The 23,690-nt window shown below is 40.8% G+C and overlaps 1 protein-coding gene across 7 annotated transcripts in view; it reads right to left on the minus strand.

Annotated features, from left to right (window-relative positions):
• RNF216 (ring finger protein 216) overlaps positions 1–23,690 on the minus strand; it is a 114,119-nt gene that overhangs the window by 75,785 nt on the left and 14,644 nt on the right. For 4 of the 7 annotated variants that reach the window (XM_081552777.1, XM_081552779.1, XM_081552782.1 and 1 more), the window contains exons 4-10: positions 21,184–22,011; positions 20,160–20,236; positions 14,880–14,982; positions 13,052–13,216; positions 7,755–7,869; positions 3,911–4,050; positions 126–176 (exon numbers count right to left, since the gene is read on the minus strand). In XM_081552777.1, coding sequence (XP_081408903.1) covers positions 126–176; positions 3,911–4,050; positions 7,755–7,869; positions 13,052–13,216; positions 14,880–14,982; positions 20,160–20,236; positions 21,184–22,011 — 1,479 coding nt within the window. Of the gene's footprint in view, positions 1–125; positions 177–3,889; positions 4,051–7,754; positions 7,870–13,051; positions 13,217–14,879; positions 14,983–20,159; positions 20,237–21,183; positions 22,012–23,690 lie in introns of all 7 variants that reach the window. The other 3 variants (XM_081552780.1, XM_081552781.1, XM_081552778.1) reach the window with 2 other exon arrangements.

Here is a 23,690-nt window from a genome sequence, read left to right on the forward strand (position 1 = left end):
ACCAATTTGTCATCAAAATGCGTAGGAAATGTGACATGAGAAAAACAGCTAATGAAAATAGCCAGAATAAAAAAGAAAAAAAAGAAAATACCCAGAATAAGTTAATTAGATGAAATTTGAATTACCTTTTGATACTGTTCTTCATTCATCTGCAGGGCAAGCAAAAAGTCTTCATGCTGAGGAACAAAAAACCAGACACACAGATGCAAATTTACTCAAGAGGCCATAAACCATTTAGCATTTACTTTCATAAACGTGAAATAACTATTAATAGTCATCTCTTCAGTTATATAGTTTACTAGTTTAAAAAGTTAACTGATAATAAATTTAAAATGCATCAGAGTGCTGCATGTAAAAAAGGAAACCTTACAAGTACTAGAACATATGGAGAAAACCATCTTAAATCTGACTCAAAATATAGAAGGAATAAAAGACTGACATAAAACACTTATGAAGAGTGTAGAATAGCATGTAAGTAAACAAAAAACTGAACGGGTAAAAACCAAGTTTGACAACATGCTTTGCTGGTACGGCTGGCAAGCAACAGGCGCTCTTCTACATTACTGGTGAGAATGCAGAAGAGTACACCCACCATGGTGGGGAATTTGGCATGATGTTAACAGTGACGCAAGTATTTATACTCTAATTCACCAATCGCACTTATAGGAAATCTATCCCAAAGTTACCCTGGGGCATAAATACGAAATGATATATGCATACAGTTATTTATCATGGCACTATCTGTAACAGCAAAAGTCTGGAAAGAAGCCTGAATGTCCAGCAAGAGGGCAACAACTGAGTCAATTCTGGTACTGCAGACAATGGCACACTAGGCAGTTTTTAAAGGAGAAAAATCTCCATGGATTGCTGTGGAGTCATCATCAGGATGCACTGCTAAGTGAAAAGGGTAAGGGCAGAACAGTGTGTACCTTTTAGGTAAGAAAGAAATATTCAAAAAATATATATATACACACACACATGCTTTTACATAAAAGAAGGCAAGATAAACAAAAAACTATAAAATGGTTATGATAAGAGATCTGACCTCGCAGATATCCTAAAGAGTCTTGGGGAACTCAGGGGTCCATGGGCCAAATTTGAGTTTCTGGTCTAGAAAATACATACAGGCACACTTCACTTTATTGCACTTTGCGGATAGTGCTCTTCAAAAAAAAAAAAAGAAAAAAAACCCCCACAAAAACTGAAGTTTTGTGACTTGCATCAAAGCAAGTCTACTGGTGCTTTTTCTCCAACAGCCATTTGTTTACTTCATGTGTCAGTGTCCCTTTGTAGCAACTCTCACAATATTTTAGACTTTTTCATTATTATTACTGTATCTGTTATGGTGATCAGTGACCTTTGATGCTACCACTGCAACTGTTTTGGGTGCCACGAACTGCGCCATAAAAGACAGCGAACTTAATCGATAAATGTCGTGTGTGTTCCGACTGCTCCACTGATGGGCCATCCCCACGCCTCTCCCTAGTCCCTGAGACACAACAATACTGAAAACAGGCTAATTAACAACCCTACAGTGGTCTCCAAGCATTCAAATGAAAGGAAGAGTGGTCCCTCTCTCACTTTAAATCAAAACCTAGAGAAAATTTAAGCTCAGTGAGGAAGGCATGTTGAAAGTCGAGACAGGCCAGAAGCTAGGCCTCTTGCACTGAACAGTTAGCCAAGTTGTAAATGCAAAGGAAAACTTCTTGAAAGAAATGTAAAGTGCTATGGCAGTAGCATGAGTGATAAGAAAGTGAAACAGCACTACTGTTGACATGAAGATACACTGGTCTGGCCAGAAGAGCAAACCAGCCACAATATTCTCTTAAACCAAAGTCCAATCCAGAGCAAGGTCCAAACTCAATTCCAAGCTATGAAGGATGAAAGACATGATGAGGAAGCTGTAGAAGAAAAGTCTGCTGTCAGCAGAGGCTGGTTCATAAAGTTTAAGGAAAGACGCCATTTCCGTAACATAAAAGTCCAAGATGAGGCAGTGGGTGCTGATGTTGTAGAAGTTGCAATAAGTTATGCAGAAGACGTAACTGACATCATGAATGAAGGTGGCCACACTAAACAACAGATTTTCAAATGTAGACAAAACAGCCTGCTATTGGAAGAAGATGCCATCAAGGACCTTTACTGATAGAGAGAAGTCAATGCCTGCTTTCAAAGGACAGGCTGCCTCTCTTGTTAGGGATTAACGCACCTGATGACGTGAAGCTGAAGCCAGTGCTCCTTTTACCGTTCCAAAAATCCTGGGGCCCTTAAGAATCAGGCTATCTCTATTCCACTTGTGTTCTATAAATGGAACAACAAAGCCTGGATGACAGCACATCTGTTTACAAGATGGTTTACTGAATAATTTAAGCTCGCTGAGAACTACTACTGAGAAAACGATTCCTTTCAAAATATTATTGCTCACTGAAATGCTCCTGGTCACCTAAGAGATCTGATGGAGAGGAACGAGATTAATGTTTTCATGCCTGCTAACACAACATCTATTTTGCATCTCATGGATCAAGGAGTAGTTTTTAACTTTCGAGACTTATTAAGAAATGCATTTTGTAAGGTTTATAAGCCATAGTGATTCCTATGAAGAATCTGGGGCAAAGTCAACTGAAAACTTCTGGAAGGGATTCACGATTCCACATGCAATAAAAAAAACATTTGTAATCTATGGGAAGACATGAAAACACCAACATTAACAGGAATTTGGAAGAAGCTGATCCCAACACTCATGGTTGACTTTAAAGAAGGAATTAATTGCAGATGTGGTATAAACAGCAAGAGACCTAGAATTAGAATCGAATAGCTGCAATCTCATTAATAAAACCTTAAAGTGTAAGGAGCTGCTTTTTACAGATGAGCCAAAAAAAAAAAGAAAGAAGCAGTTTCTTGAGATGGAAATGACTGGTGAAGATACTATGAAAATGGATGAAATGACAACAAAGGATTCAGAAAATCGCACAAACTTAGTTGATAAGGCAGCGGCAGCGTTTGAAGGGAGACTGACTCCAATTCTGAAAGTTTTACTGTGGGTAAAATGCGATCAAACAGCATAGCATGTTACAGAGAAATCATTCATGAGACGAAGAATATCGATCAATTCAGCAAACTTCATTTTTGCCACATCTTAAGAAATTTGGACAGCTACCTCAACCTTCAGCAAGCACCACTCTCATCAGTGAGAAGCCACCAAATCTGGGGCAAGACCACGCCCTCCCCACCAGTGAAAAGATTATGACTTGCTGAAAACACAGATGACGGTTAGCACTGTTCAGCAATAAAGTATTTAATTAAGGCTTGGACATTGTTTTTTTAGACATAACGCTATTGCACACTTACTAGACTACACTGTAGTGTAAAGATAACTTTTCTATGCACTGGGAAGCCAAAAAACTTTTATGATGAGCTTTACTACAATATTCATTTTACTGTACTGGTCTGCAACTGAACCCACAATATCTCTGAGGTCTGCCTGTATTAAATAACCAAATTTGTATCTTCTAGCTGACTCGCACATTTGATAGTACATTTCTGGCCTGGAGAATTCAATGGACTGTAGTCCATGGGGTCGCAGAGTCAGACACGACTGACTGACTTTGACTGTCACTTTTGGAAGAATTAAAGAGCTAAATGGCATCTGTTTTTTCCTCTCCCACTAGAGGGTGAAGAAGGTAAAACAGATGTGTTTACTAAGTGCCAATTAAAATAACGAAAATCTGATTTGTGAAACTGTGAATTTTAGTCAGTATTATTACAAAACCTAGCTTTGTTTTCCTTTTAAAAACTTTATGGCTTATTCAAATTAATCACTTAAAAGAAAAGGCAAATCTTCAAAGACAGCTTTACACTAAGCCCTACCAGCAAATCAGAATCCTAGAAACACATTCCAAACACATCTTCCTACCTCTGCCATCTCTTTGATTTTCTGCTCGTAGAACTCCTGCTCCTGCTGCACAGCTGGAAGGAGGGCACGCCGGTCATAGGACCTACAGTGTCGCCGCTTATTTTCCAGAAAGAACATCCTCTTCTCTATTTTTTTGTCACCTAGAAGATACGGGTCAAAGCAGAATCATGCAGACAACTGTTTTGCTAGGAATCCAGGCAGCCATCCCAGTCTTATGTGGCCTGGTCCCCCGCCTATTCCTACCAGGATGTTAAGTTACATGACTTTCCCATAACGTTCTTTTTGGGAAAACTGGGCTCCTAACCATTCCCAACATTCCATGCACTTTCTGACATTCTTCCTCTCCATACCCATCCCTCATTATGATCCAACTGGAAGAGCTCCCCTATTCTGTCCGTACGGCACTGTGTGTATACACCGCAATTCATTATGCCTTTACTACTGAGGACGAGGGGTTTACGGTGCGGGGTAATCATATGTCTGCAGTTCAGCGGCGCACATTAAGAGGAGCAGAACCGCTGGGTCAGCTTTAGGAAACAGTGCTGGTGTTCTGCAGTGCTTGTTCCAATTTACACTCTCCCTCTGCCAGCAATGTCGTCAGTTTTTAATCTAAGTTTTTAATCTAAGCCACCCTGGTAGGTGCACATGTGTTTTATGTATGTTTTAAAATTTTTTTGTTTTGAAAATGCAGTACCCAGATTTACAATAAGTAACACTTAGAACACAAGCTAAGAAAACGACAAATGTCAGATTTTGCAGCTGGTCTTACTTGGGCTTTGTATTTCTTTGGCTGATTTAGTAATGTACATTTTTCTAGAACACTATCCATCCCACCCAGATTTCCTATTTACTCACAAAAGCCTGTTTTTTGGTAATCTCTATACCCTGATACGTTTTTTTTATTTTTCTGCTTTTCTCTTGTTCACTCTACTTTTAAAAAACTAAAACATTTTTTCATTGACTATTTAGAAAACCAGTGTTTGGTTCTCTATTCTGTTCCATCTATCTGACTATATTTCTGCCAAGACCACCTGGTCTTAATCACTGCAGTTATGGAGTAAGTCTTGAAATCCAGCAGACTGATTTCACCCACTTTACTCTTCTTTCAAAAGATTATTTTAGCTATTCTAGTACCCTGCCTCTCCATATAAACTTCAGGATAGTTTTAGGATACCTTGCTTGTATCTGCAAAAAAAAATCTTGCTGGGATTTTGACAGAAATCATACTAGGCATGGGTATCAATTTGGAGAGGATTTATATCTTCATTGAGTCTTTCAACCCATGAACATAGTACATGTCTTCATTTATATCTTCTTTTTTTTCTGAAGAAAAAAGTGTTTTGCAGTTCTCATCATAAGTCCCATATATGCTTTGTTAGATTCACACCTAAGTATTAAGTTTTTTCAAAATGACTTTAAATGGTATTGTACTTAAAATCTTGATGTTCATATGCTCACTGAATGTTAACTGTATGTTAGCATACAGACAGATGAATACACTGGTTTTTGTAGGCTGATCTTATACCCTGCAACCTTACTGAACTTCCTTGGAGCTGTTTATATCTACAATCATGTCATCTGCTTAGGAGTAGTTTTGGAAGAATTTTCCAGTGAAACCAAGTGGGGCTGGAGATCTTTTTGAAGATTTTAAATTATGAATTCAATTTCCTTAACAGCTATGGGGTCATCCAAATTATCTATTTTATATAGGTAAGTTTATTGGTAGTTTTTTTTTTTGAGGAAACGGTCCACTTCACCTAGGCTGTCAAAATTACTGTAAAGATGTCCACAGTATTCCTCCTTGGATGTTTGTAGGGTCTACAATGAAAGCCCCTATGAAGAGTAACTCCAATTTGCATCTTCTTTTTTCTGTCAGCCTTGCTAGAGGGGACATGCTGTATTTTTACTGATGTTCCGTTTACATGCAAGTACTCCTCATGAGAGGCTATGTGGTGGTCAGCTCATAAAACAATGAAACAGGACACTGGAGGGAGAATCTGGTCTCTCCCTTTGCCAGCTGATATACAGCTCAAACAGTACTGCTTGCATGGAAAACAGCCGAAAAGGTAAAGAATGGGATTCCCGGAACAAATGAAGGAGTTGAAGCTTATGTACTTATAAACCCATTTCAAAAAAAGACTATGTATAAGTCACAGATAAAAATGTAAATCAAGTGTATTTTCTATTTCTAAACTTTCAGTGTCCTTAAAGATGATCTTGGTAAGATCAAGTTAAGAATCAGAATCTTGGGACTGCCTTGGTGGTCCAGTGCTTAAGACTCTGCACTTCTACTGCCACCAAAGGCACAGGTTTGATCCCTGCTCCAGGAACTAGGATCTCACATAATGTGCGGTGTGATCAAAAAAACAAAAACTTCAGAGGTATACCGGAAAGAATGGGCTGCAACTAATGAGGTGATGTTCACAGTGAAAAATATCAAATGCATCAAAACTGAGAGGTCTGTGACTTAAAAAGCAAGGTGGGTAAGAAGATGAAGGTTTAATGTGAGTCAATGGCAGGACATAGTTTGATTTTAAGAAGTTAAGGTGTTCTCAGGCTGTATGGTTGAAATTATAGAACCTAAATCCCAGCTGTTGCCTCGAAACAGCAGACCTCATTTGGAGTACTCTGTCCAGCCTTGTACACCCAACCTCTCAAAGAGATAAAGACAAGCTAGAGAAAGACAGAAAGAAGGGCAACTGGGAAGATGAAGAGGCAACAGATTTTAAATTCTTTCAGAGGCAAGAACTACAACCATGGCAGGAAACCTCAGGAGGTACATTCCTGGTTTGATATAAAGGAAGAATTTTCTACAAGACACAGCTGACCAAGAAGGGAGTAGACCACCTTGGGACATGATACTTCCTTTTCTCTACCACTGAACATCGGAAACAAACCCTGAACGACTACGTGTCAGTATGCCTAGTTAGGCACGCCTAGTCTAAACATGGATAAACTCAGCAGAATGAAAAACTGCCTATACACTGTGCTCACTTTCATTCTGCCACAGATCTGTGAGAACATCATGTCAGGAGAGCCCTGCTTCCCAGAGCAGCTTGGTGACCTCAAGTCAGAACTTAGGACATTTTCTTTTAGATCCTAAAGAGTTCAGAAATTCAAATACTTTCCAACTCTGTAGCTATCTCATGGATTTTCCATTTAGACACACTTGGAGTTATGAAATTAATTACAAGTGTAACAGAAAGACACATAGGAGAAAAGGGAAACATTTATGAAATAATCCACAGGAGAAGTTGAAGTGGACTCTTTTCTTGGACACAAGCAACTACGATCAAATCTTTTGCAAAATTCAGCAAGCTTACCTTTGGGAGGGTGGCAGCGAGGAGGGGAATTAGATCGGAAGTAACCTCTTCGAAAGAGCTTTCAGCAGTTATTTCATCAATATGAATGACAGAACTTAAAGTTTAAGTGGCACCTTCAGAGCTGTGTGGCTTTTGCTGTGCAGAGCCCACCCTCTCAGGTGACCATGACCCCTCTGCAGTGAGCAATCAGCACTGGTCCACTTCTTACCAAGCAGTCATAAGGTTAATTCTTGTCAGACCTTCAAGACCCATTTTCCCCTCAAGCTTAAAAATGTCCCTACACACAAATCTCTAACACTACACACAACTTTCCTTTCATGGCGTATCCTAAGCAGAAAGACGATGACAAATGCAGCCACTTCCTAAACACACCGCCGTGCCATCAAAGCAGTCACGCCGGTGACGCTCCTCAGACCGCCGTGGCAGGGCACTTTAGGCAGCCGCACCACGAGGCCCCTGTGGGTTGTGTGGGAGGGGACCACTCTGTAAACACCATCGCAACAGTCACATTTGAGCATTACCTTGTTCAAATTTGAAATCTATGTAAGAATACTGATTCATTTCTTTTCTCTTTTTTCTTTTTCCACTGGTTTCTGGCGATAGCTCCTGCCATTTTTTAATGGCGTCAGAAAAGGCCTAAAAATTGAGAAAGGGAAAGGTTACTGCTGTAAACGGGACACAAGAATACGTGAAACACAGGCAATCCCAAACCTCATTGTGACTCAGTTTCAGCCACCTTCCCTATGTGGCTTACCAGAAAAGGTAGTGGCAAAATAAGCAATAGCATTTCGTTACTTCATTTTCTCTTTCAACAACTGCTATAATGGCAAAACCAAGATGCTGACTGATAATAAAGAGATGCATGAGGAACAAACTACCAAAGGTGTCCATGAATAAGCACAGGTTAAACCATGTAACAAACGGCTACAAGTCACGTTTCACAGGCACCATGCTGCACGGCGTTTCTCTGGTCAGCAATCCCTCCTCCATTTCCCCCACGTTCTCACTGCTTTCACTCACTTCCCCACTTTGTACTCAACACTGGAGTGCAAAACGCTTGTGCCAGAGATACTCCCTTCTCTTCCACGGCTTCAGCTTCTCCCTCTTTTTATATCTTTCCGACAGGCATTTAAAGGTGATCAAGTCTCTGCTATCTTAAAAGAAAACCTTTCCTCGCAGACCTCCTTCCTCTTCCAACTACCAGCTCCGCTTTCTTCCCTCGTTTGTAGCCAAGCTTATCAAAAGAGCCGTCTGCACATACCATCACCTCGCCTCCCAGGAGCGCCAGCCCCCTCTACCTTGGCCTCTACCCCGCCTTTCCACTGGCTCACCTCCCTAACACAGGGCCAAGTCCAGTGCTTCCGCTTCGGCCCTCGCCTCCCTGGATCTCTCAGCGGTGATACCGACGTGGCCTGCCCCGCTCTCCTGACCTCCTCTTCCTCGCTGCCTGCTCCTCTGCCTAGTGTTTCCAGCTGGGAGTCCTCAAGGCAGCCCTGGCCCTCTTCTCACCTGACAGTCTCTTCAGTGCACCTCATCCAGGTTGGTGAGGTCACTTTCTATACGCTGACGCATCTCAAAATCCCTTCTCCAGTCCATTATTTCCCCCACTTTTGGTCCACTCAGCCACTCAATGAATTGTTTTTACTCTGGTATCTGAGGCCCACCCAGCATGCTGGCAGTTCTGCGCTTCCTGGACAGAATTCACTATCTTTTCCTCCAAATTAGCTCTTCTATGGGAATCCTCATCCCAGGAAACGACATCCCTGTCTTCCACGCCCTGCCCTCCCTCTCTACTGACCTCCTGCTTATGTAACACTTAGGGGTGTGATTAAATGTCACCAGAGGCCCTCCTGGAGCCTCTCAGACCACCCTCCACTTATGTAACTGGGGCCTCCAGTTATACACTCTTTCAGAATAGTTATCACAGTTGTAATTATATACTTGTGATCTGTTTCACGTTATTTCCTCCCCTAGAGTCTGAGCCTCTAGGACAGGGACTGTTACAACAGCTCATAGTGTACCTTTCGCAACATGCACAGTCTGGATCTAACACTCATTTGGTAAATAAAAGGTTACAGGGATGTGCATGTGTTATAGGAATGTTGCTAACAAATCACATTCTGAAGCTGTTTACCTTAAACAGCTGTGCATCCCTGTGATAAAATGGTAACAAAACAAGTATTTTAAGAGAGAGGATCACCCCTGAATCTTAACCTATCTCCTATCTCCCTTCCTTTTCAAAGCTCCTCAGTGTGGGAACCAGAAGGGAATTGACATTTGCTGTACACACCTCCTATAAGCTAAGCACTGCATGCAGCCCTTTTAAGTCCTTAACTTATCCCATTGAATTCTCACTGCAATCCTCTAAGGGAGGTTATTATTTACTTCACAGCAGAGGGAAGCAAGGCTACAGAGAAGGCAAACCTCAATTAAAGCGAGGACAGAACTCAGGCCAGTCTTGGAACTACAGCTCCTCCCTTTGGCGTCACTGTGTCCTCAGTCAGATTCAGTGAGACTCCGCCACGTTTCATCTTGCTACCTCTCTAGATCCCTGATCAGTGTCCCCCACAGCTATAGTGCCTCTTCCCTTGCTTTCCTTCTTTCTGGAATTCCCACTATACAAGGTATTCCTCACAAATTCTTAGGCACCAATGTTTGTACCCAGCTGCAAGACTACTAATTTATACCAAATTTTATCTACAGGTAAATACCCCACCCTCTTCTCTAAAACCCAGGAAAGGGAACAAAACAAGTTATTATGACTTGCATTTTATAAATGAGGTAACTCACAAATCAAATACCCAAAGTATTAGTTTTAACAATCAAGGATTCAGGCTGGTTTCAATTTTCAGGGTATCCGTGACAGCAGCCAAACTTCCTTTAAGGGATGACCTAAAAACACGACAACTGGCATCTGATGATGCAGAAGCTGAGAAGCAGACAGAGACTCCTCTGTGGAGCCTGGTGGAAAGGTCAAGTCCAGAGACAGGGACACGTTACCTGTATGGAGATAAAGGTGACCACTCAAGTACACGGAGAGAGAAATCAAGAAGCCTGGGTAAGACCCTGAGAATGATCACCTCACACAACAGAAGTTAAAGGATGGGTTAAAGAAGATGCCCTGTCCACCAGCATTCAGTTTCATGAGGGAAGAAACCTGTTATCTCCACGGTGACATTCCCAATGTGTGACCTATGGCAGGCACTCAGCAAACTGCCTGAAAGAAAGAGGTAGTCACATCTGTGGCAGAATTACTGAGAAAAACTAGGAGGGGAAATTTTCAATCTACTTGAACCATCGGTTAAGTATGAGTGTGTAAAGCAAGACACAGAAAGTTGTCAGGATCTCCAGGCTGGCCAAAGAGCTGGTTCATGTTTTTCTGTAAGATGGTACACAAATACCTGAATGAACTTTTTTCTGAACTCAACAAAGTAAAGAAAATTTATCTTTGTCAAAAGGCAAGGCAGGTGTGGAGAAAGCAGCAGGAGTGACGTTCTGCACGTTTAAGACCGACGAAAGGCAGAACTAGAATGAAAATACAAGCGAGAAATCAAATTGAAGTTTGATCAAAATTCTGGATGTAACCAATTTATAGGAAACAGACGTACTGTTTAATTACAATGCAGGGGTGCAGTCAGAAAAACTCAGACTGTGGAAGCCTGTAAGATAAAACAACCCAGTTTTTTCTGAACAAATAAGCAGTAAGGAAAAACAAAGGAGAGCTTGCAGATTAAGAGATTCAAGAACTCACCAGCGACACACAATAAACGTATTTTACTTGGAATTCTGTGACCAAACAAGCTGTTTAAAGATTTATGACATATTCAGAGAAATCTGAATGCTGACTCGATATCTGATGATGTTAATTTCTAAGGTATGATAATGGTATTTTGATTAGATTTTAAAATATTTTGTCTTTGCCTTTATCTTTTAAAAATTAATACTGAAATCTTATGGATGAAAAAAATGAAATGAAGCCTGGAATTTACTTCAGGTAGGGGTAGGCGGGTAGGGGTGGAAATACAAGACTGGGCAGGAGCTGGCAACTGCTGAAGGGGAGTGACAGTATGCAGGGGCTTGTTACAATACCATTTCTGCTTCTGTATGTGTCTGATGTTTACAGTAGACAGGGAGAAAAACAGCAACCCACGGAGAACTGCCTCTGCCTTCGTCAGCATGCCTTCCCTAAGCTGTCCCCATGTTTGCGACGTGCTGCAGAGAAGACATGCTACTGCTGTAACCAGGAAGCACCTCAGGGTGCGTTTTCTACCTCCCTGCCCATGTGAGTATGACTTCCTACAAGGCAGAAGTATTGTGCACCACGTGTGTCCAACAGGAAGACATTCTAAAAGGGCACATCAGATTTTAGCTTTTGTCAAACATTATTTCCCCTTAAATACCTGATGTTCATTCAAGTAGCCCAACCCATCTCTTTTCAAAATCCTGTAAAATCTTAGATTAACCACCCAAACAGACAGACACCACAAAAAATATAAAGGGCCAGACAAATGAGGAAAAGGATATGGAAGCTATGAACAAGAACTGAGCCATAAAACTCTACAATTTCCACCCAAATAATGACAAGCTGGGGGATGATCAGACCTTCAATGTGGAGAAGCATCTGCTAGCGAAGTCACTTTTACTGACCTCAGGATGGAGGCAGGGACATTTCTAATGAGGAGCAACCCACCTCGAGACCACGGGAGCTGTCTCCTGCTGCTACCCTTTTACTTTTCATCTAGGCTTCCTGGCAGCTCAGAAAATGTATAAGGCACCACAGGATCAATAAAGCTGCCACACACGGCCCTAAAGATGAAAGAGCCCCTTCTTTCTCAAGGTCATTAATTTGGAGGGGGGAAGCTCATTCATTTTTGAATGACAGTACAGACAGTCCCTCTTCAGCAGGGGGAACGAGAAGGCATTATATATCAGAAATAGAAGGCATAATCTCTGTGATGCCTTCAGAGTATTTTAAACTAAAATGAACCTGTAATTAGGAGTTTGCTGACAGTTGCCTGGATCTTATCAAGGTAAAGGTAGAAGGGGCCTAGACTCAGCACATTCACCGACGTTCACCTTCTTTCAGGTTAAGACCCAGTGGGTGTTTTAATAAGTAAAGTAACTCCACATTGGCTTGTCTTCTGGAAAGAAAAGCACACTGTTTGCTAAGAGTCAAGAGAAACCGATCTAAACGCAGGAGAGAAGAAGCAGGTCAAGGACCTGCTGGTGCCTGCTCCTCTGTGCCGGCTGTCGTCAAAGTGCCAATGTACAGTGGGCTGCACTGAATGAGGCATGTCTGCTGTCACTAGCGGCCAGCGCCCTTCTAAGATCTGGAACAGAGGCCCTTAAATGGAATCTTACTTAAGAGTCCAGAAAGAAAGAAAACCTTGAGAGCTTTCAGGAGTTGCCCACTCTCTTCTGAAGCACACCACCACTCCCTGGACAGTGCTGGGCTCCTGGCCCTTTGGACTCTACCTCATGTTAACTGGTCACTGAGCCATCTTGGGGAGGATCGTGGGACCAGCCCCAAGACAGAAGGTGCACCAGGGAGGAAGAGCGCTGGAACACACCCTTACATTCCACATTCCAGAGGGAAACTCATGTCCTTATGGTCGTAGCAGAACTTCCCTGCTTCTGTGTTTCTTTTCATTCAGCTCTTTCTGATCAGCAAATACCTCTGTCTACATATCTTCACCCTGACAAACTCCTTAGCTCTTTGCCATCATAACCCATCCCAACTTCTGCAAGCTTAACCCTTCATCCTGTTACCACGGGAGGAAGCAGTCAAGAGGTGTGACCAGAAGACTGAGTAGAGCACCTTTCGGGTGATTGCATAGTGTCCTTTGAGCTCGTGCAGGGCCCACTTGATGTCCTGACTGCTAAGCATTTTGAAGTCAGCCATCAGGAGGTCAGCAGCTTGGATGAAGCAGCGCTGGTCAAGAGGAGCCAATTTAGAATAGTCAAAAAAGTCTACTGTAGGCAACTGAAACGAGAGAGAGGCACAACATTAAAGGCCAGACAGCACATTTCCAGGGGGAGATCATTTGAAGAATTACTTACTAAAGAATAGAATAATCTGACTTGTACTAATTACTCTAAAGGAGGACACCAGCCCTGAACACAGACGAAGAAATGATGTTCAGAGAGGTTGAACAAGCTGTCTGGAGTTTGGAGACCAGTTTTGCTAGTTGGAACTATGAAAAGTATAGTTGGGGGTTTGAACACAAGTTTTTAGCCATTTTCTTTTCACAAAATGTTTAGAAAAAACTGAGTTTCTTTTTTCCCAGCTACAAAATACAGGCATACTTCAGGAATACTTAGGTTTGGTTTCAGACCACTGCAATGAAGTTAACATCACAATAAAGCGAGGCACACAAATTGTTTGGTTTCCCAACTTTTAGAAAAGTTAAAATTACACCACACTGTAGTCTAGGAAGTGTGCAACAGGGTATGTCTAAAAAACAACACACACATACCTCAATTAATTCTATAATTTATTGCTAAAAAATGCTGACCATTATTGGAGCTTTCAGCAAATCAATCTTTTCGCAATAGTAACATCAAAGGTCACTGATCACAGATCATCATAACAAATACAATAATAATAAAAAAGTCAGAAATATGGTGAGAATTACCAAAATGAAACAGAGACACAAAGTGAACAAAAGTTGTTGGAAACATGGCACTGACAGATTTGCTCAAGGCAGGGTTGCCACAAACCTTCAAAAAACAAAATAAACCTTTTGTAAAAACAAAAAACTGTGACATCTATAAAGTGCAATAAAATGAGTAATAACCATACATGAAAGAAACAGTCAAAAAGAATTTGTGGGAAGTGGAAGGATGGTGCAATAGAGACTGGTGAAGCAGTTCTGAACTATACTTTCCTTCAACCATTGAACATACTAAATGCTAGTCTGGACCACACATGAAGACAATGATTAAGATTTTTAAAAACCAAACTGTTTATATCTTGACACAGGATTTGGTTACATAGGTGTATGCACTGTATATAAACCTTACTCAAAAAGAAAAACAGATATTAAACTCTAGGCAACAATCTGCATGCTGAAGTATTTATATGGCAGAGTAATGATGTTTTTGCAATGTACTCTGAAGTGGGTTATAATACAACATAAGAGGGATGTGCTGATGGACAGAGGGATGGATATGGGACAAATTGGACACAGTAAAATGTTAGCTTTTAATAGTACTGGCTGGTGTGTATACAGGAAATCAAAAGAACGTTTTTGGCTTTACTGTGTGTTTGAAAATTTCTTTTTTTTTTTTTAATTTAATTTAATTTATTTTTTTTTAATTTCTTAATAAAATGTTAAACCCTAAGATGATACAGAGTCCTGGCCAATTCTTGATTCATCTTAGGAACTTGCTTTGTAGGATTAAAGATATGGAGGATTTGTTTAATTCCTTGTGGGAAGGGAAGATGGAATTACAACGAAACGAGTCAAATACAGAACTCAAGGTGACTCAGAGGGGGAAATCCCACTAAAATATGTATTCTGAAAAACCTATTTTCCTGGATAGTCTTAAAAAAATGTATCTTGACAAGCACTTTATTCCCTTAAAAATGATGAAAAGAGGAGAGAATTTCCAAGTAGACACTGCAAAACAAGAGCACCACTTGCCTTCATCTCATCTTGGCCGGCAAGCAGGCTGCTGCTGGGATTCATAAGGACTCTGTCTTCTCTCTTTGGATAATCTGGATTTTCCAGGAGAAAATTACAAAGTCTGTAAAAATAAATGATGTTACTGTCACACTGCTTCCAAATGCCATACTTGCTCACTGATTCAAACATAACGTATGAAAATAAAATCTCTAGTCACATTGTAATTGACCTATCAGGGAATGCAAATGTTTGCAGAAGAGAAAAACAAATGAACAAATAAGACGTTACACTGAATTTCTACTTTTACTTGCTAATGTGAAAAGCAATAAACATACCAATAACGGTAAACTCCTCTGAAATTTCTCTATTAGTTCTTACTGGTTGAACTGTATGGAACTGGAAAATTTAGATGAAAGTATCTATCATTTGTCAGGAAAACTATTAACAAATAAGGGATGGGGCAAAAGTCTGTATTCACATTCACAATTAAAAATAGTTTTCTAAGAGTTAATAAACAGAACATAAAAGACCTGTGCTAATTCATTAATACTTTTTTTTAACCCTATGGTAAATAAATCCCCATGACGATTTGAGGGATGCTCAGTTTACTGTAAGGCTGAAGGAACAGACCATGTTTGCTTAAGAAAAAACTCTCTCCATTCCAAAATCACAGCCTTGTCTCTTTAATCACTACCATGATTTCAAAAGTAAGGATAAGGAGAATAAAATAACCCATAAGATGTATCACTGCCCAGATTTACAAATTTAACTAGCAAGGCCCTTCAGCCTATAAAAACCAAAGGCGGCAACACTCTGTGCTCTTGGGACATTCCACAGCGACAAGGACAGTTAGGGGTGTGCAGCGTGAGCCACTTGAGCAGCAAGAAAGCTGCCCAGTCACAGGGCGAGTGGGGCTTCCCCTCTGCTCCAGCTCTCCTCCCTTCTCCTGCAGGCTGCCTCGAAGGTGCCCCACCATGACTCTCCCCAGGTCTTCTCCTGTCCGGGGTCAGGAATGCAGCCTCTAATTAAGACAGGTCTAGCAGAAAGCAGTCAGAGAGAAAGTGCTCACCTCCCTCTCCTCTTCTCACAGGTGCCAGTGCTCAGGGACTGAAAACTGGGGAGGCATGCCTCTCGTGCAAACCCCTCAGGGCCCTCAGCACTGGCCCAACTGCAACGCACCCTCCTCCTGCTCCAGGACCGGTCAAGCACCCCTCAACACCCTTTTCTTCATCATCACTTGCAGGAACCCCACATGCACTTTCTTGTTAAGCTCTCTTCCTATCACCATGCCTAGTTCTCTGGACTACATTCCAGAAGGCGTGAGAGGGAAAACCCCTTTCTCATATTACAGCAGTAGCAAGGGGAGACACCCTCCTCATGAATTCTGAGCACATTTCCCTTTAAAATCATGGTCACTGGTGGTGATTCTTTGTTCCAGTACAAACTGATGAGCACCACAGGTTATACAATCTCTGAAGGGTACCTGAGAATCGGTCACCATGAAGAACTCAGTATTTGTGGAGAAAGGAATGGAGTTACAAATAACCCCTCTCATGCACATCTGGACATATTATAAACCAGGTATGGAACAGCTGCTCCATTTCAACCTTAGTTGTTTGTAATGTTCAGATAAGTGCGGCTATCATAGGCCAACAAACGGGCAAAAACTAGGAATTTGGGGAAGGATAAAAAGGTCAAAGAAGAATCTTTGATAGAATAGCCATGCATGAATGAAGCCAGGTGGCTCACATGGGGTGTATGCAAGATGATCTTGGAAGAAAGCATTAAAACTCCCTGCTTCTGGTTTTTAAAATCTCATCCTTTAAAATTTTCTATTTTTATACATTTTCTAAATGCATTTTCTAAACCCATTTTAGAGGTTCTTTTCTTAGCAATTCATTTTGTATTTTCAACACTATGAAAAACTTGGAATGTCCACCTGTTGGGTATCAGAGGCTTCTTTCACTGTGAACTGTCAAAATTCATTTCCATTTTAAAATCTCCTCTACCCTCACCAACACAACTTTTCTGGAGTTAAATGACATTCAGTGGCACAGATAATTAGGAACAGAGTTTCCTTTCTACAGATATATGCTACAACCAATTACATTAATATTTACAGCCTGGGGCAAAGGCAGCTGGAGGCTTGTCAGAACTCAGGTCTGCCCACCTACTGATATTATTTCATGCTTGATCTGACCTGACAAGCTAAAGGGTTTCGAGAAAGCACTCCCACTAAGTAAGCCAGGCTAATACTTCTAGCTTTTGTTAATAGTTGTTGCTGCCTCGATCCAATTTAAGTTGCATCATATGTGGGTAAAGTCTTAGTTAAAGAGAGTAGGTTACCATCACAGGAGGTTCTCTGGGTAACAGGCTGCTCCTGCTAAAATGATCAGCTGGTTACAATTAATGGTGACAAAGACTGTACACAAAATGTTGGAGAGTCAGCCTCACAAAATATCAGCCTGCTCAACTCTGCTTTGAGCCTCCTTTCAGCCCTACATTAACAACATTTAAGTTAGTTGTGAGAATTAACAATTCAGTCTCAAAAGTCCAGGGACAAAAGGAAAACGGTATCAGGAAAATCAAACAGTAGGACTTCCGTGGTAGTACGGTGGATAAAAATCCGCCTGCCAATGCAGGGTGTATGGGTTTGATCCCTGGTCCAGGAAGACTGCACATGCCACAGGGCAGCTAAGTCCATGCGCCACAATTACTGAAGCCTGAGCACCCAAGAGCCTGTGCTCCGCAACGAGAAGTAACTACAATGAGAAGCCCAAGCACTGCAACAGAGTAGCCTCCACTTGTCACAACTAGAGGAAGTCCCTATGCAGCAACAGGGACCCAACACAATAAAAAATAAACTAATAAATAAATTATATATATATAAAAAATCAGACTGTAGGTTTGAAAGTATTCAATACAATTACTGAACATTCCCTTTCCTCTGGAATTCATAAGACTGTTTAAGGATGAATATCTGCTTCTCAGTGATGTGTAAGGGACAGTCGGTAAGTCCCAAGAGAAAAGGATGTGTGCGAGACTCTGGAGGAAGGAGGACAGAATTGTCACAGGGTCTGTCAATCTGATCATGTTTTCCTGATACTGCAGACAAGTAACCTTGTAGGTATTTAGAAAACAATATATTCCTCTACAGAATGAGAGGGAAACATTAAAGTATACTAAATTTCTCAAGGGTCACTTTAAAATTTACTAAGAGAGTCAGACACAACTGAGCGAGTGAGCACGGACCACCAGAAAGCTATTTGGAAATATGTTTCAAGCATCATGAATCTGTCTATAAGCCCTGATTCCAAACTTTTAACTTTAGGGTTTCAGGATCTAGAGTATAATTTTAAAAGAGGAAATTACTATATGGAATAATGTAGAAAAACGTTTATCAGAACATTAGCGAAACTATGAACAAGGAGAATAACAAAGAGGAGAAAAATTAACAAAGAGGAAAATTCAATAGAATAATTTTTAATTAAAGGTGATCATTAACACCATGAAGAAAACAATGAAAAGTATTTTTTACTTAACATTACTTCATTAAAAATGCAAAATTATATTTGCTCTGAAAAAAAGTATGTTTTCATTCCAAGAACTAAAAAGGTACATTAAAAAAAATCAGTTATTTTTTAGTTGAGTGGAAGTCTAGGAGATATTTTTCACTATAAAAGTGTAGTGATTTCTGGTCAATTTTGCCATGACTTTAAAACTGCTCCAAAAATCAAGTTTATTAATTTAAGAGCTCCTACTGGTCAAATTTAAGATAATCCACTATCAAAAAGAAAAATAATTATAAATTATTTAATTTATATAATTATACCTTTATGTCTACAGTAATTTAAAAAACAACCAAGTGGGGGAAAATAGCAAAATCTTCCTTACAGCAGAATATCAGATAATAATCTAGGTGGTGGATATAGGGTATTCATTTTAGTTTTCAACTTTTTATGTTCAAAAATTATAGGGGGGAAAATCTGTAACAAAAAAAAAAAGGAAGAGGGGACTATACTAGATCAAGAAGCTAAAAAGGTCAACAAATACGTTATGAAACCTTGATTCCAACCTGGCTTAAAAAACTGAAAGCAGTGGCTGCCCCTCAATGGAGGGGACAGACAGGGCTACCAATGGCACCAACAGTGCCTTGGTATGAATCAGAAAAAAGCATCTCATCTGCTAATCTCAGAAAGAGGGCCCTTCACTCTTGGTCATGGCAGCCAGCTCCCACTCACATTCCTGCTGAATTCTACGGTACATAATACAATCTTTGAATACTCTTTTGTTTAATTAAAATAATCTGTATTAAATAGTTGAAAATATAATTAAATTCAGTATCTATTGTTCTTTATAAATTTACAACTGTTCCACCTTTGCAGACTAGAAGGAGGTGAAAGAGTAGAAGCAGAAAGAGACTCGGCCGACTCTTTTGCGACCCCACAGACTGTAGCCCACCAGGCTCCTCTGTCCATAGGATATCCCAGGCAAGAATACTGGAGTGGGTTGCCATTTCCTCCTCCAGGGGATGGAGCCAGCATCTCCTGTGTCTCCTGCACTATAGGTGGATTCTTTACCCACTAAGCCACTGGGGAAGCCCCGAGCAAGACACATGTAGTATCAATGCTCAGAATTAACTAAACATCTTAATTCTATAACCATACATGATTTTAAGACCCAGAAAACAGTCTGCATACAATTAAAATTAGAACTCTTCTAACAGGATGATTAAAAAAGACATAATGCTAACTGAAATAAGCCAGCCATAAAAGGACAAATATTGTGTGATTCCACCTACATGAGGTCTCTAGAGGAGCCAAACTCAGAGACAGAAAGCAAAAACAGTGGTTGCCAGGGGCTCAGGAGAGGGACTGGGGACACAATTCCAGTTTGGGAAGATGAAAACATTCTGGAGATGGATGGTGGTGACAGCTGTGCAAAAATGTAAATATACTTAATGCCCCTGCGCTGTACACTTAAAAATGGTTGTGCATGCACATGCTAAGTCGCTTCAGTTGTGTCCAACTCTTTGGGACTCCATGGATTGCAGCCCACCAGGCTCCTCTGTCCATGGGATGCTCCAGGCAAGAATACTGGAGTGGGTTGCCATTTCCTCCTCCAGGGGATCTTGCCAACCAAGGGATCCAATCCTAGTTTCTTGAGTCTCCTGCATTGGCAGGCAGATTCTTTACCACTGAGCCATCTAGAAAGCCCTACAAATGATTAAAATGGTAAATTTTTATGTTAAGTACATTTTACAACAATAAAAAAAAAAAAGCACGGTAGTATACTTACACATTCAAATCATAGTAATTCTTCAAATGAATTATTTCCTCAACATACCCATTTGCTACATCAGGAAATCTTACTTCCTAGGAAGGAATAAATACATTATTTATATGTCACCCCCTAGAATGATTTCAAATTGCAATAAAAATCAGAGAACAAAAAGCGTACGAAATGACTAAACGCTAGAAAAGGACTATAAAGCAGGTGTGTGTCTGCCTTAAAATCCCACACTAGGTGCCCAGACTTATCTGTCTACACAGAATATGGACAAAGGTCCCTAGAGATCACCGGGTCCTCTGCCCCCATTCTATGTACTCATTTTCCTCTCTCAGTCAATACTGAGCATCTCAGCCCAAGCACAGAGCACCTAAAGATGGATATGGCACTTTCTAGTGTATATATACCCTTAAGAAGCACACGATCCCACAGACCAGATGGAAAAAACCCAGGGAAGAATGGTTACAAGACTGTTCAAAGGCAAATGGCCACCCACAAAGCCCTGCGGTTCACTTTCTTGGTCAGTGCTACCCAACACAACTTGGTATAAAGACAGAAATGCTCTATTCCGTGCTTTCCAGCATGGTGGCTGTTCAGACTCATGTGGCTATTGAGCATTTAAAATCTGACTGGTGCCATTGGAAACGAAATTTAAGTTTCATTTAAGACATTTAAATTTAAACAGCCAAATGAGGCTATCATATTGGACAGTGCAGCTCTAGGTCATCTTGTAAACCTGCTTGAAGGGTTTGAATTTGGAGTAACTCAATTCCTTTTCAAGAACTGGGGGGACCACTCTTATGACAGCACCAGGGCATCCACAACGCGCAGCTAGAACCCCAGGGGGCATAATGAGGGGGTTAAGGCTAGATTAAGGAATCCTGATTCAATTTTTGTACCTTCACTTTTTCTTCTAGTCTATAAATCTAGGAAATTAGGAAAATGAGTCCACACACACAAATAACGCTTTAGTAATAAAAAGAACCAATATATTTGGTGTGTATAATTACTTACTTATCAAAATAAAACTTACTGTCTCTTTCACCAACAGTGCAATGAGTTCCTGGTCTACGTCAGAAGCTTCTTGCCCCCAAAGGTTTTCCAAATTGGGCTCCTGAGTTTCTTGTAGTGGAAATGCTGGGCCTGGCTCTTCATCATCTATCGCTAATTGGTCTTCAAGCTCTCCCAGAGGATGGGCAGGCCGAGGAGAAGCAGGCTCTGGTCTTGCAAACGCCGGTCTTGGAAAAACTGACCCCCGGGGCTTATGCTGATACAACAGTGGGCCCAGTTCTGCTTCAGGATGCCGCTCCTGAGGTATAACCTGGCTTGGTACCTCATGGGGCTGCTGGTTCAGAGACTGGAAGTAAGGGTGGTGTAACCAGCAGTCTTCTTCGATGGCCTGGTCATCTGGGTTATCAGTTGATTCTCCGAGGTTTGATAAAAGCTCTGTCTCTGACTCTTCAGATGACTGGTTCTGAGTGTCCAAAGGATCAGCTTCTGGAAAAAGATTACCTTCTTTTAAGATAATGACTTTATGCTCTGATCTGGGGTTGATGAGGTCATTGGTTGCTTGGTTGTGACTTGGTCCAGGCTTAGGTTCTCTTTCTGTTTGGCCACTTGGCTTCATGAATCCAGAAACTCCAGGAGGCCCAAGATCTAGAAATTCACCGTAGTCATCCTCAGAATCATCCTGCGTCCCAGAACCAAACAATGAGCTGTTATACACGGGAAAATAGCCATTCGTATCTGATTCAAAGGCTGCTCTAGATTTTTTAGGCCTTTCTTCTCCCAATTTTTTGAGATCTTGCCATTGGGCAGCTGGTTTGATGAGATTGGGTCGTGATGTCTGAGGTTTGCATGTCTAAGAAAAAATGAAATTTTAATAATAACAATTCAATTTTTTTCCTGTGTCTATACCTCCTTATGTATTATATTGAGCTTCTGAGGTAGGACAGGTAAGAAAGAAAAACACCCTCCCCCATAAGACCTATTCTTCACATTTATCCTCATGTTGAAATCTGATCACACTATAGCAACTATAAGAATCAAAGCAGCCGTTCAGAGATTGAGGCCTGACTTACAGTTTGAATCATAATTTCACTTGCGACCACTAAAACAAAAATAACTGCATAGCAGAGAAAATAATGAAAGAATGACAACACAGCAGAGGAGTGAGAAATGGTCAATAAGCACATGAAAAGAATCTAAATCTCATTAGTAATTCAGCAAAAGTGTTTAATGCTGGACAGATATGGGAAAACTTACTATCACTCATTCCTGGTGAATTCAGGAGAGGAATTTGGTATTGCTTATTTTTTAAAAAATGTATATCCTTATAATCTATCAATATCACTTTTCAATATCAATCCTATACACCCTCATGTATCCAAAGGGGGCATATGTAAGGGTATTCACTGCCACACTGACTGCATCATAAAAAGAGAACACTAGAGACGTTCTTAAGTTTGTCCCTAAGCATACAGTTAAGTAAACTATTTATCTGCTTTACAAAATACTCTCCAACTCTCCCCCACTCCCACCCCAAGAGGTAGTTCTATATGTAATGAAATGGAAACTTCACCAAGAAATGTTAAGTGAAGAAAAGTTACAAAACAACACATACAGACTAATTTCTATTCTTTGAAAAAAAATGGAACACAGACATAAGCACACCATTTCTAAAAGCATTTATGTGTATACATACATACATGCATGAACCCACACATGTATGAATTCAAAGAAAAAGATTTGGAAGGATACATGCCAAACTTGTGACAACAGTTCCTCTGGGAAATCTCTGGGGCAGAAGGGGCTGGTGAAGAGAGACTAGTTTTCTCTGTATTGTATCAATTTCTATAGAGAACACACCAATGTGTTACTTGTAAATTTAAAAAGTAAAATGCCAATTTTAAGACAGCAGAATAAAGATGTCTCTGACCCTGATCTTCTCTGAAGTCACCCCAATCCAGAGAGGACAATGAGACAAAGAACTGAAAATCTCTGAATAAACCAGCACACAATTATATCTTGTGATCCCGAATCACAATATACGTGAAGAGGAGCTGATAAATGCAGTGGGAGAAGTACATCCAGATTTCAGGCAGGCAGAGAAAGCTTCAGAAAGTTCTCCAAAGCAGGTGGTATGGCCTGCAGAGGGAAAACCAATAGTCCCTTGTTTGAAACACTGGGAATCTGCACTCTGTTTGGCAGCAAGGATTTTCCGTGGAGGTTAGAATGAATGAAGACAGACGTCCCTGCTGAAGGTAGGCTGTCAGTGAGGCAGGACAGAGAGAACTTTGACCCGGGCTGCTCTGGAGGTGGCAATCATGGCTAGGCAGTAAGAAAGAAATAAGCTTACGTGCACGTAAGCATGCTTCCCCGCCCCACGCGGCCCCAACATCCTCTGTCATAGGAAGAATTCCTGCTAGCCGTGAACAGTGCCTGAGCCTCTCCCCAACATAAATACCTACAAAGAGCCAGTCCAGCAAAATTTCAAATGCATTCCAAGTTGAGCAGTAATAAAACACAACCAGCACAGAA

This window comes from Giraffa tippelskirchi, chromosome 13 (assembly GCF_054371585.1).
Source record: "Giraffa tippelskirchi isolate mGirTip1 chromosome 13, T2T-mGirTip1v1.2.pri, whole genome shotgun sequence".
Classification (NCBI taxonomy): domain Eukaryota; kingdom Metazoa; phylum Chordata; class Mammalia; order Artiodactyla; family Giraffidae; genus Giraffa; species Giraffa tippelskirchi.